General features: G+C 39.0%; 1 protein-coding gene across 4 annotated transcripts in view; it reads left to right on the top strand.

Annotated features, from left to right (window-relative positions):
• Window positions 1-11,151, top strand: part of LOC128742001 (RB1-inducible coiled-coil protein 1) — a 38,580-nt gene extending 27,429 nt beyond the window's left edge. For 3 of the 4 annotated variants that reach the window (XM_053838165.1, XM_053838166.1, XM_053838167.1), the window contains exons 13-14: window positions 549-910; window positions 9,945-11,151. In XM_053838165.1, the coding sequence (XP_053694140.1) occupies window positions 549-910; window positions 9,945-10,220 (638 nt within the window). In that variant the 3' untranslated portion in view covers window positions 10,221-11,151. Of the gene's footprint in view, window positions 1-548; window positions 911-1,462; window positions 1,726-9,944 lie in introns of those variants that run through there. The other variant, XM_053838168.1, reaches the window with a different exon arrangement.
• The last annotated feature ends 1,674 nt before the right edge of the window (window positions 11,152-12,825 follow it).

Below are 12,825 nucleotides of genomic sequence, written 5' to 3'. Positions count from 1 at the left end.
TGTTGAGCTAAGGAATGTGGGTCATTTTTAAGGTCGCTTTAAGGACCCCTGAAGTGAGAAAAATTTCATTTGTTTTATTAAATTTCATATTGAATTGAAAAAATCTCGTCTAACTTTTGTGTGAACCATCGTGAATGTGTATATATCTATATATTCAGAAAGCTAGTCCTATAAACTTTCCAAAAATGAATAAAAAGCTTAAAACTGCTTGGAAAATAATTGAGTTATTCATGATAGTATGTGGATACCTAGCCAAAAAACTATTTTTTTGCTATAACTTGAAATTTTGGGGGTGTTAGAATGATGTCAAACGTGTTTTTATGATGTACTAGGTGCGACTAACAACGTACACTAGGTCACTTGCAAAGTATATTAAAAAAAAAATTTTTGTCACACCGTGTTATCGACATTTTTGGCTATTTCGGCTATTTGGTTGTGGTAACTGTGGTGAAAATGGGACTTCCAATGATCCTAAAATTGTTAAACTTATCATTTTGTTGTAACCATAACGTTGATCAAAAAATCACCAATATTAATCTCGATTTCAGGTAAAGTAACAACGCTTAGTCGTTCCTCGTCCACTATAACGGAACAGAGTGCAACCGCGGGCACTTCCGGGTTGCTCGTCGATTCGTTTGCACAAACTGAACAAACTACTAGTTCTCCCCCGATGGAGGATTCTTCTATCAGACCTTGCTCCACCCAAGACATGGTTGACTCTGCCGTAGCAGAGGAGCTAAAGAGCACCTCGAAGGAACGCAACATTAGCGTAACGGACGAGGAGGAAGCGACATACAGTGGAAGTGCCAGTGGCAGCGTTGACGCTGCAGACCACGACCGACTGCGTTATCAAAGCGTGTGCGAGGAAGACGAAGAAGTGCAACCCGAAGACAACAATAGTAATACGACGGTAAATTTCTATTTGTGATAAAAGTATTTAGGCACTCACACTCTTCGTTTACATACAATGCATATTTTCACACCTGCATCGGGTTGGGCAGTGGCACCCCAGTGTTAGGTACGCTTTTTTTTCTAAAATACTGTTCGAGTGATCTTCATTGGCTTCTTTAGTAGTTCTCTTGAGAAACACTAATGGACTCGCTTCGATTCTCATTTTTCATCTCTTCATCATTGCCAATTGCACGTGCTTTCCACATACTAATGTGTCCATTTTAAAGCTGCTATTTTCATAGATCGTACTAGAAACGCTTTTATCTATGAGCTTTGCTTATAGGGCTGCAGATTTTCTGATAATATTTATATACATTTTTTATAAAATAATCAAGTTGTACCATTTTTGGTGTATAGCTTGAGCCATATATAAAAATAAAAAAATCGCTTTTTGGCTTTACATTATTTCTTTTTTTTCTTTGTTCTTTTTGGGCGCGCGCCTTGCTCGATGCCAACTACAAAACATCCTAAAACACTTGCAAACACGAACCAAAACTAATAATTCCGACAGCTGATGCTGCTGAGAGCTTTTCTTCTTCTCAACGATGACGAATGATAGAGGCATGCGAGAAAGACTAGCAAAGTTCGGTATGCTGCTTATGTGGCGTTTCTTTCGCTAGCAAGGTGTATTATTGATAGATCAGAAGCTGATACAAAATTATAGTGAGACACAGACACGAATTATTAAGGGAAAGGACTTATTCATTTTATGTTACTTTTAGACAAAATTAATAAGCAAACAAAATAGCGAAAACTGGAGCAAAAAATATGCAAATAAAGTTTTGACTGTTTAGAAAAAATAATCATGGCTGTATTTTTTCATCGTCAAAGTCCTTTTGCTTAATGCCATCCATTCGATATTCACTGCATGGCCTTCATTTAACATTCTGTTCTATTGTCGCGTGTACCGTCTTGTTGGGTGCTGTTTTCTGTGTCAGTTTATTCTGCTGTTTGCATGTTTTAGTACGCGTTTTGCGCTTCCGCTAATCCCGCAACAAAAGTTTGGGTTGAAGTTTAGAAATGGTAACGAGCCAATTTATTGTTACAAAGTGTGTGACTGAAAATTGGTTGGTTTTTCCAAATAAAATTTAAAACGTTGAACTATTAGTATGTGGATATTCGGGGGTGATACGGACTAATTTCAAAGATTTAAATTAGTGCAATTAAAATAGTTAATTTTTTTTATTTTAATTGGTCTAATGAAAAGTTCAACTTTATTTGGCATTTAATGCCAAAAATGATCGAAATTTTCTATGCAAAATGGCCCAACATGGAAATTGCCATTAGACACCTTTTGGAGCTTAATCGGACGCGCATTTTTTGGATAACTATCCCTCTAAAAGAAAACCTTTTGAGTTGATTACTATGTACTTCTTTAGCTTCTTTTACTATCCTTAAAACTGGTTCATTCTGTTGCATCGAAGAATTAGCGAATTTAGTAAAGTCCCAACTAGTACTATCCCACGTGCACGTTGATTAATGATTGATTAATGAATTGAGAAAAACAAAAATTGGTTAACATGATTAAGTGGACACTGATTATGTTATATGAAGGAATAATCAAATTTTATTTTCCTTTAAAGTTTGATAACTACAAAACACATGAAAATTATTTGGTTGGGCTTCCGATCTTCCAACTGCATTATGTTTTAGACCTTTCATTAAATTTTGTGTTGCTTCTGCATTCACCTTCTTTAAGGGGAAACCGAAAATGGCTCAAAGATGACTGAATAAATGACTACCGTTTGATGCATGTATTGTTTTGTGCCTTAAAAATGCATCTGTATTGGTAGTGCACACTTTCGCGACGTAATCAGTGCTTCCAGTGCTGTTATAGTTTCCAAAAACTCATCATTCCATTTATCGATCCGCTATATACCAATAAATGCTCAGCAAAACATAATTGCTAATGGAAAATAAATTTAACTGATCATATAGATCATTACGTATTCATAATACGTATAATCTGGAATTAGTTAATAGATATTTGGTTGTGCACATATTTCGTTGCACTAGCGATTTCCGAAACAACAGCACCACGGTCTTAAAGTTTCGCCACATCAATGAGCCTTTAAAGAGCTTTCAACTTTTGCCTTGAACTGGGCTTGAATGCAAACGGATTAATTAATCATCCTTTTGATTCTATGCATTATTCAGTTGCTGCTGCAAATCTTAAATGAATCGAAATGTCTTGATAAAGAAAACTATATTTCGGGATGTTCATAGTCGGTGCGTTTGGCTGCGGATCAGCTGTGTTTATGCAAGCTCTGCTATTTGATATGCATTACCAATACTTATGCAACATACAAATAAACTTTTAGGTGTTTAACGAACACATGGGATGTACAGTACAGTGTTTGTCGCACTAACACAATAACGTTAGCCACTTTCGGTTTCTCCTTAATGCAGGACAAATCCAAACAAAAAACAAAACTTGAAATATTTTTTTGAAACGATGATTCTACAATTGATGAAGGGACGGTAAGGGAAAGTAATGAAGAAGGATTTTTTTCGGGAATGAAGGGGAAGGGTGGAAAGGAAGGGGGGGGGTAATAGGTAGCTATGCTTAACAAGTTGTCGTTGCGACTGCTACCTTTTGTCCAATGCTGGAAGGTGCATGGGTCGAACCAAGCTGTAATCAGAGATTATAACCGGATTTGAACCCACAACACCTGCCAGGGCGTGTCGCTCACTGGTGCCAGTATACTGCAGGCATTTCTTTCGAGTACCTTATCTACTACAGTGGCAGTAGAAAAGCACAATATGGTGTCGGTTTCGTAGTGTTGGGAAAGCAAAAGCAACGAGTTATCCAGTGGAGGCCCGTAGATGACCATATATGTGTGTTGAGAATTAGGGGAATTTTTTCAACTACAGCCTAATCAACGTATATGCATCGTCAAACGATAAATCCGATGATGCTAAGGACGAGTTCTACGACAGGTTCGAAAGGGCCTATGGAGAATACCCAAAACATGACGTGAAAATCATCATCGGAGATACAAATGCACAGATCGGGAGGGAGGAATTCTTTCATTCAGTCATTGAAGACATAGCCTTTATCTGTCGACCAATGATAACGGTCGGAGGCTCATAAATTTTACCGCGGCTAGAAGAATGGTCATCTGTAGCACCTACTTTCTACGTTTGAATATTCAGAAAAACATCTGGAGGCATCCAAATGGAGACTCTAGCTTTCAGATCGATCATGTCTTAATTTACAGTCGACACTTTTCGAATTTCATTGATGTATGGTCGTTTCGGTATGTGTTAGTGTTTTAGTGTGTTAAATTCGCGCAGGGCTGTCGAACACGACGAAGGCTCGCACCGTGAGGGCGCTGCGTTTCAACATCCAGCGGTTGACGGCAGATTGCGTGGCGGTGGAGTACGCCAGGAAGCTTGATGAACGAATCGCAGAACAGCAAGTAGAAGGAGAAGATATAAATGGGATGTGGAGGGACATCCATAGTGCCATCGAAACAGCTGGGATAGAGGTGGTAGACACGCCGCGTGGAAGACAGCGTAACAGCTTGTTTGATGCCGAATGCCAGAGAGTGATAGATGAAAAGAACCAGGCAAGGAGCCGCTTGCTCACTGCGGCAACGCGTCAAAACAAAGAGAGGTACAGAGAGACTAGAGCTGCGGAGAAAAGAACTCATCGTCTACAAAAACACGAGTACGAGGAGCACGTGCTCGCAGGTGCAGGAATTTTGCCATGTCTGTGATATGCAATGATAGTGCTTACTGACAAAACGGCGGTAGCAACCAGGTGAAACCGTTTTGTAGCAACCAGGTTCACTGTTGAATGGAGAGGTAAACGCGGAGATCAGCAGGGACAGACTAAGAATTGTAAGCGATGGCCAAGCTGTGGAGTCACCAACACAGGAGGAAGTTAAGAAGACAATCAGTGAGCTGAAAAACGGTAAGGCTGCTGGGAAGGACGGTATCCCGGCTGATCTTCTAATAGCGGGGAGCGAGTGGCTGTACGAAGCAATTCACCGGATCATTGTCAGGATCTGGGAGGAAGAACAAATGCCGGATAAATGGTTGAATAGCATCATTTGCCCAATTTTTAAAAAGGGTAGGGACCTCGACTCAAGTGTAAAAACTATCGAGGAATTACATTGCTCAATTCTGCCTATAAGGTGCTCTCCCGTATCCTGTTCTGCAGAATGAGACCGTTAGCGAAGTCCTTCGTCGACGAGTACCAAGTTGGCTTGGTTCGCTCCACGACGGATCAGATGTTTACCCTGCGTCAGATACTAGACAAGTTCCGGGAGTACAACTTGCAGATACATAATCTGTTTGTGGACTTTAAGGCGGCGTCCAATTCAGTCAAACGAAATTAGCAGTGGCAGATAATGCTAGAACATGGTTTTCTGATGAAACTAGTTACGCTGATTCATGCCACGCTGGACGGGTCCAAATCATTTGTTAGAATAGCGGGTGAGACCTCAGCCGCTTTTGTGACGTTGGATGGGCTGAAGCAAGGGGATGCACTCTCTAATCTGCTATTCAACATCGCCTTGGAAGATGTAATACAAAGAGCAAACGTGGAAAGGAATGGAACTATCATCCCGAAATCTCACATGCTTCTTGGCTTTGCGGATGACGTCGATATCATCGGAATCAACTATAGAGCAGTGAAAAAGGCCTTCAGGCCTTTTAAAAAGAAAGTGGTGAAATTGGGGTTTACCATTAACACCGCCAAAACGAAGTACATGATTATTGGCAGGGACCGTCGGCGACCAAGTGATGTTGGTGCCGAGGTGGAGTTTGATGGGCAACGATATGAAGTAGCCAAAGAAATTTGTGAACGCCGATAGCCACAGAAATTCGTGAACGTAGGTGGAAGTGGGTCGGACACATTTTGAGCAAAGGAGCGAACGAGGTCTGCAGAGAAGCACTCGACTGAAATCCACAGGGACAGCATAGAAGAGGTGGACCCAGAGGCCAATGGGAACGCAGCTTAGCCAACGACATCCGAGCTGTAGACGAGAACCTGTACTAGCGACAGGTAAAAGCCATGGCGGGTAACCGTCAGCGGTGGAGATCTCTGGTTCCCTTTGTTCTGCCGGACCGGCGGACATGAACACAAAGTAAGTAAGATATGAAGAAATCGAGGAATTTATATACCTTGGTACACTCGTGACATGTGGTAACGATGTAAGCCGCGAAGTGAAACGACGAATTGCAGCCACGAATCGGGCTTTTTACGAATTAGTAGCCAGCTGAAGTCCCGTAGTTTGCAAATTCGCACAAAACTGGCGCTCTACAACCCAGCCAACACCAACTCGTATTTCAATGTACGAAAATTATCGTAAATATCTCTTAACAAACTCGGATTCGTAAATAAAGCCTAACAAAGTGCGCATAAGTTAATATTCTATCGTTTATAATGCTAGTAGCTGACAAACATACGATTTTCAGCACAAAGTCGTATAGCTGTATAAGGCTTGTCGCGCTTAATCGGATCTAATCGTATTGAAATACCTATATAAGTGTATCGCTCAAGATTTTCCCTCAGTGCGTATATCGCCTCCAAAATGGTACGGATAAGCGGCTTTTGCGCGTCGAATACGATTTTGTTGGATACATATCAGTACGTAACTCTTATTTGCAATCTAATTATACATATAAAAATGCTGACTGGGAGAACACTAATCCTCCTCCCGGTGGCCCTTTACGGACATAAATCATGGACGCTAAAGAAAGCTGACCGACGTGTGCTTGGGGTTGAGGGTATGACACCAAAATTATGTTATAAGAGATGTAAAAAATTTGTAGCTTTGCTCTGGTATAAAATTAGATTTACAACACCGGCGTTACGTTTCTGTTTGGTCTAAACATTTGGACAAAAAAACCGGGATTTGGATCACTGTAGAAGATGCCCCAATGCTCAGAAATTATAAAAGTCTTCTTTAGACGTCTACTAACAATATAGAAAAAGTAAGAATAAAAGGTACGCCGTAAATATTGCGACATTTGCCCCTATTTAGACTACCCCGATTTACACGATTATTACAGTCGAATCTCGCACACGATTTCGCTCAAGGAAAATTTAGTGGAAAAGAAGGGCAAGGAGGATAAAGAAGTCCAACTCATAAGTTGAAAGTCATTCTAGTGTCAGATTAACAGTGCAAAATACGGCATGTTTCACTAAATGATTATCACAGTAGTCTAAATAGTCATAAAAGTGGCAATACATAAGATAGAACAATACTTTATGTTAGCGGGGCTGGTACCGCATGGCTGAAACACAAATGGCCGAATCACGAATGGCCGAAATCCAAATGGCCGAATTCCAACAGGGCGCGACTGCCGCGAGTGTGCGTCGGTGACCCGTGGTCGGAAGTGCCGGCCAGGGTGGGGCGGGGGTGGGGGTCAACCACTTCTATTTAGGGGCATGCATGTTCCTAGGTTTACTGACTAGTAGGGATTATCCCTTAGTTAACTCCGAACGATCGGAAGCGAGTAAGGACAGCATATACCCAACATTTGTGCAGGCTGAAGGCCGTGATTATTTTCGGCCGAATATGAAGTGATTCGGCCGTTCGTGATTCGGCCGTTCGTGATTCGGCCTATGGATATATTACAGACTAACAGACGTAACACTTCGAACAAATTTTCTAACAAAACGTCGTTTCAATGACACCCCTAAAACTTGGAGAAATCGCTAGCAGTCTTCGCGCTACGCAAACCAGCTTTCTATAAATTTAGCAATGCTATAAATTTACTTGTATATTATCCGACAACAGCGCTAACGAAAGTGAGCGGCGTTCTCGCGCAGCGATTGTTGTTTGAGTTTTGGCTTAAATGAACATTTGAAATGATCGTTTTTGTTGGCGATGGAATCAGGCTTCAGTGTTACGTCTGTTAGTCTGTGGATATATTATGCCATTTGTTATTTCGGCCATTTGTGTTTCGGCCATTCGTAATTCGGCCATTTGTGTTTCGGCCATTCGTAGGTAATTCATGTTAGCGTCACACACTTTTTGGTCTAATATGGCAAATAATCGTCATTTGCAAGACTGCAAGACAGTCCTGCTTTTTGTGCTCAGATTTGACTTATTCTTGCTTGTTTGTCCGTATCACCTTAGCCAAGTTCAATTTGTTTGTACTGATCTAGCGTGTTTACTCTGTTTCACATTCCGTTTTCCCAACTATTATGATGGAAATCCGATCGAAGAATGATATAGGTATTCGCCAACTACTAACTACCAATTGAATCAATCCACAGGGCGGTCAGTTCATACAAGTTTCAGCATATTTATGGTTGCCAGTTGTTCAAATTAAAAACTAATCCCGTTAGTTTGCATGAGGAATCGTTCAAACGAACGGGGGTCCACTGTAATTAGCTCTACAAATGTCCCATACGTAACATCTTCAAATTTTGTTTGACGGAAATGGTATAATATGTGAAATCAGTGCACAGAGAACAGCGCAGCCCTGATTTGAGACCAAGGGACGTTGCGCGTCGTTTTTACTCGGTAAACAACCGCTCCAGCGGCGAAAAGGTAGTCGCATCATGACGGGTGTTGAAAAATGGATTAATTACAGCGACCCAAGAAATTCTTGGGGTCATGCATGGAGATAACTTAGTTCTACATAATCTGCTTGGACGAATGTTCACGCTGCGAAGGTTATGAACATTTAACATTTATTAACATTAATCCATCTCAGCGTCTCCATGAATAAAATACACTAATTTTACATATCATAATTTTACATATTTACATAGATTGAAGACATAGCTCTAATGGCTCATTTTGTTCGTAATCGGTTCTTCTAAAATCCGGCCGAAGAAATTCTGCACTGCGAAGGGCACGTGGAGCAGCGTTTATGTTATTTGAGTGAGGACATTTCGCCCAGCAAAACTTTCCTGACCAAGTATCAATATTGCTCCTTTTGGCGAGAGTTTCCATATCGAGCAGTTTACAGCGGTCTTTATACGGCGGGATAACTAAAGGGTTTTGCCAGGGAAGGTGTCTCAATGCGTATCGTGAAAAAAATCCTTTGAACTACTTCTAGTCTGGAAGATCAAATTTCAGTATAAGGGCTCCAAACTACAGCAGCGTATTCTATTGTGATAGAGTAGTACAAAGCGCGTAAACAGTATGGATCTTTGAACTCTTTGGACACTCGAAATATAAAGCCCAAATTTTGATTGGCCTTGGATGTAATATAGTAATGTAATTGAGTATTTCGTGGAACCAGTTTGGTGTTATTTATTAGGAGCTGTAGAAATCGAACGAAATCATCAATGGGGAATGATATCGAATTCCGTTTGATGGCACATAGTGTAGCCGATCGGCAGTACAGTTAAAATGAGGACTTCAAATAATGGCTTGATGCGTGCCAAAGGATGAAAAAAAGTTAGCAGTTAGCGATGGCAATATTTTTAATTGAATTATTTGCAATCATTGTTTTACAAAATTAAAAAAAAAAAACAAAAACAGCGAGGTTACGTTCCTAATAATATGATACTCTTTTTTTTTACTCTGTCAATGTCATGCATCCATTTTGCTTCCCTGAACACCATCGCTCATTTTAATTAAATTACTACATTCTGATTTTTCAATAAGCTGAAAAGCTGAAAAGCTTTTGTCAGTGTCATTGAAAATAAGTAATTTTTCATTAAATGTATTTCACGCTTACAACACTAACCAGTCCCTTCCCTGGAGACATTCAAACACGCGACAACTGATTTGTTAGACAAGTGTCGTGCCTCCATTTCTATTTCTATGCAACTATACAAACATGACATGGGTATTATGGTGAATACTAACCTCTAGTATACAATAATAAACGATGGTACAATCAACTACCATGGTACTTACTATAATGGATGCTTTTGATATAACCTGAGAAATTGGTGGGAGATAGACGTTGAAATATTTCATATATCAGATAGAAAAAAAATTCGTTGCTTAATCGCTAGGAGAGCTATTACAATATTTCCAAAACTAACGCTTTCCCAAACTGCCCTTTGACAGGCACCACTGACAGTAGCTTCTGCACCAACCGTCGATCGACAAGATTTAACTGAGCTCTCATTTAGCACAAGGACCGCTAGCAGTATGATGGATTCCATCATAGCCATCGACGCCGATATTCCTGCCTTCGCTGTAAATATGCCTATCCTGCCGGTGGAGATATCCGGTGATGGTGACATAGTATCGGACGCAGCGAGTGATTCTACCGAATCTGTATATTGTTCGTTCGAGACTAAGGATGGTGATAGTGATGCGCTAAATTGCTGCCTCGAATAAATTGTGCTCATATTTTATGACTGACTGAATCAGATACATATTGTGATGTTCTTTTAAGCTGTATTAGTGTGAAAAAGTGAGCATTAGCAACTAATTCAGGATACAGGATGAAAACAGACTAGAAACTGTGTAACAAACTTTGTTTAATCGTAACATGCCGCTAAAATATGTGAAGATTTAATGAAAACCCAACAAACATTTTTGCTGCATAATAGCTTATTAAACACTTTATTTCCCGGATATATGCTACTAAGCAATTTAATGTGTTACTATTCAATTGAAATATTTGTTGAGAAGAAAAGAAGATTTACAACTCAATAAATATATTGATCTAGTAATTTACCTTTCTTTTTCTGATTAAAAACCACGAAACATTACTACTGAACTTTTTCATTCGATTACATTGAAATACCCAAATTGACTAATGTTAAATTTATAATAACGGTGAATGTAATGGGTCGATGAAACTGCTGCCAATCCTTCATTGCACATATTTGATACGCATGAAACACTTCATATTTTCGTTTGCTTCGTAAATCAATTGTATTCATTCTTATCCTTAGGTTTCTCCATTGTCTATTGGAGCTCTAGTGCTGCACTATTTGATGCTTCCTAAGTGTAAGTCGTGTAGTGTATCTTTTTGTAATCTGAATTGTGAGCAATGCACATTCGTTGCATCATTGCATCGTTTATTATTTTTTAATATTTTTCTTATGGTCAACTGTTTTAGGGATCGTTTTGCTATATTTTTAGCTAAAATCTAAAAAATATCAATCTAATCTTGACAGCAATCTACATTTCATCGTAACGTATCGTATATTATTTCGGAACCTTCAGAGCCAATTGCATAAAATACATGCCGATATGCCAGCGAAGAAGTATTCCAAGTTTCCAATGATACCTCATTTTTTAATAAAACAAATTTACCCTCATTACAAAAACAATTTATTTTCACTTGCTTTGTTTATAGCCAGATATTTAATTGAAGATTTAATATTAGAAAGTTTGATCTTCAGACTTTCAAAATCATAATTATTAACACTAAACATAACTATTATAGTTCAAGTGTGTCAACATTAGAACGTAACTTTTAAAACCCACATCTAATTGAAAAATTTCGTTTATTTCAGATCACTGAAAATTACTTCTAATCAGTAAAATAATAGTGCGGATTTATTCTAATTTAGAAAGGCCTAAACACAGCTGATAAAAGCACAGCAAAAGATAAATCTAATTCCTTTAGTTACTGACCCGTTTACGCCGGATGATACCAACTCCTGTGTAGAATATTTCCCAATTGCAACTACCTAGTTTGTAACTAGCAGCTTAAACTCGACAAAACTCAATAGCCGAAAATTGCACTTGGTGATAATCATCTAAATATGTAGAGATAGATACGAAAAGCTTTAAGGAACAAACGAAACAAGCACTGATGGAGAACAAACCAACTAAACTATTTCTTTTTATTTCCTCTAGAAATCATTTTATTAAATTGAGCTTCGAATATAAGATGCTAGTATTTATAAACCCATCTAGATATAGCTAGTTCCACATGAAAGAAGCAAACACTTAAGTATGTTAACGACAGTGAAGTAATTGTTTTAGACAGAAATAAGATACATATTTCAAAGCGACGAGTTCGATTGTCTTCAATTAACGGAGCAACGGTGATAAAAACGTAGAGTATTTGTGTCGTCTGGATCGTTTAGGAAATGTGGAAAGATGGCTTCAAACTACTAGCTATCGGAAACAACACAACACAGTTGAATATTTGTATAGTGTAAACTAAATGATAGACTCAACATTCGATAAGAGCTGTGAGTGTATAACGAATGCACAGCGTTTGAATTTAGAAATGTCCCGATTTTTGGTTTTTTGCATCTAGGTCTCATCGTCATCTGATATATTGCCAGTTTGCGACAGTGGAAACATTATGCAGCTACCTGGCTAATGTAAATTGATTGTAAAATAGCGTTTTCATATATTTATTACGCTATTTGAATACGTAATAATAATGTAGATAATAAAGAATATCTATTTCAAAACTATTTATGTCGTGCCTATTACAATTCGAAAGAAATTCTTATTAAAAGTAATACCTTTAAAATTAGGCCAAACAAAAATAAGTGTAAATTGATCAAATTTTTTACCTAAATATCACATTAGTTTTACTTTTTAAGTTCCACTAATATAAATCATTAAACAAAATATTCAGCTAAGCTTCTGGTTGACCAAATTTGATTTGCCGGGCCTTTCGTTTAGCTTCTACCATCAGAATCTGTACAGCGTCTTCATCCACGTTGTTCAGTTTACCTCAAATTGCTTCTCACTCACTTCCAATAGTTCGAGTCGAGTCTTTTTAAGCTTCCTTTTGACGATAATGGCCAAGTTTGTCTTGAATTGGTGTATCTCAGGCAGGTCCTGCATGTTGTTGGCGGCATGCCGCTCTATGGACTTTGTTCCGTAATGACACGATACCAAATCCGACCAAAGCAACACGAACCAATCGTGAAAGCACTAGCCGTTTTTGAACGTTGTGTGTTTAGGAGCATCTTCGGCGGTGTATGGAGGAGAAGGATGAACCACGAGCTGGGGCAGTTCTTTG

Source organism: Sabethes cyaneus, chromosome 3 (assembly GCF_943734655.1).
Source record: "Sabethes cyaneus chromosome 3, idSabCyanKW18_F2, whole genome shotgun sequence".
In the NCBI taxonomy this organism is placed as follows: domain Eukaryota; kingdom Metazoa; phylum Arthropoda; class Insecta; order Diptera; family Culicidae; genus Sabethes; species Sabethes cyaneus.
This window is presented reverse-complemented; position numbering and strand designations above follow the sequence as displayed.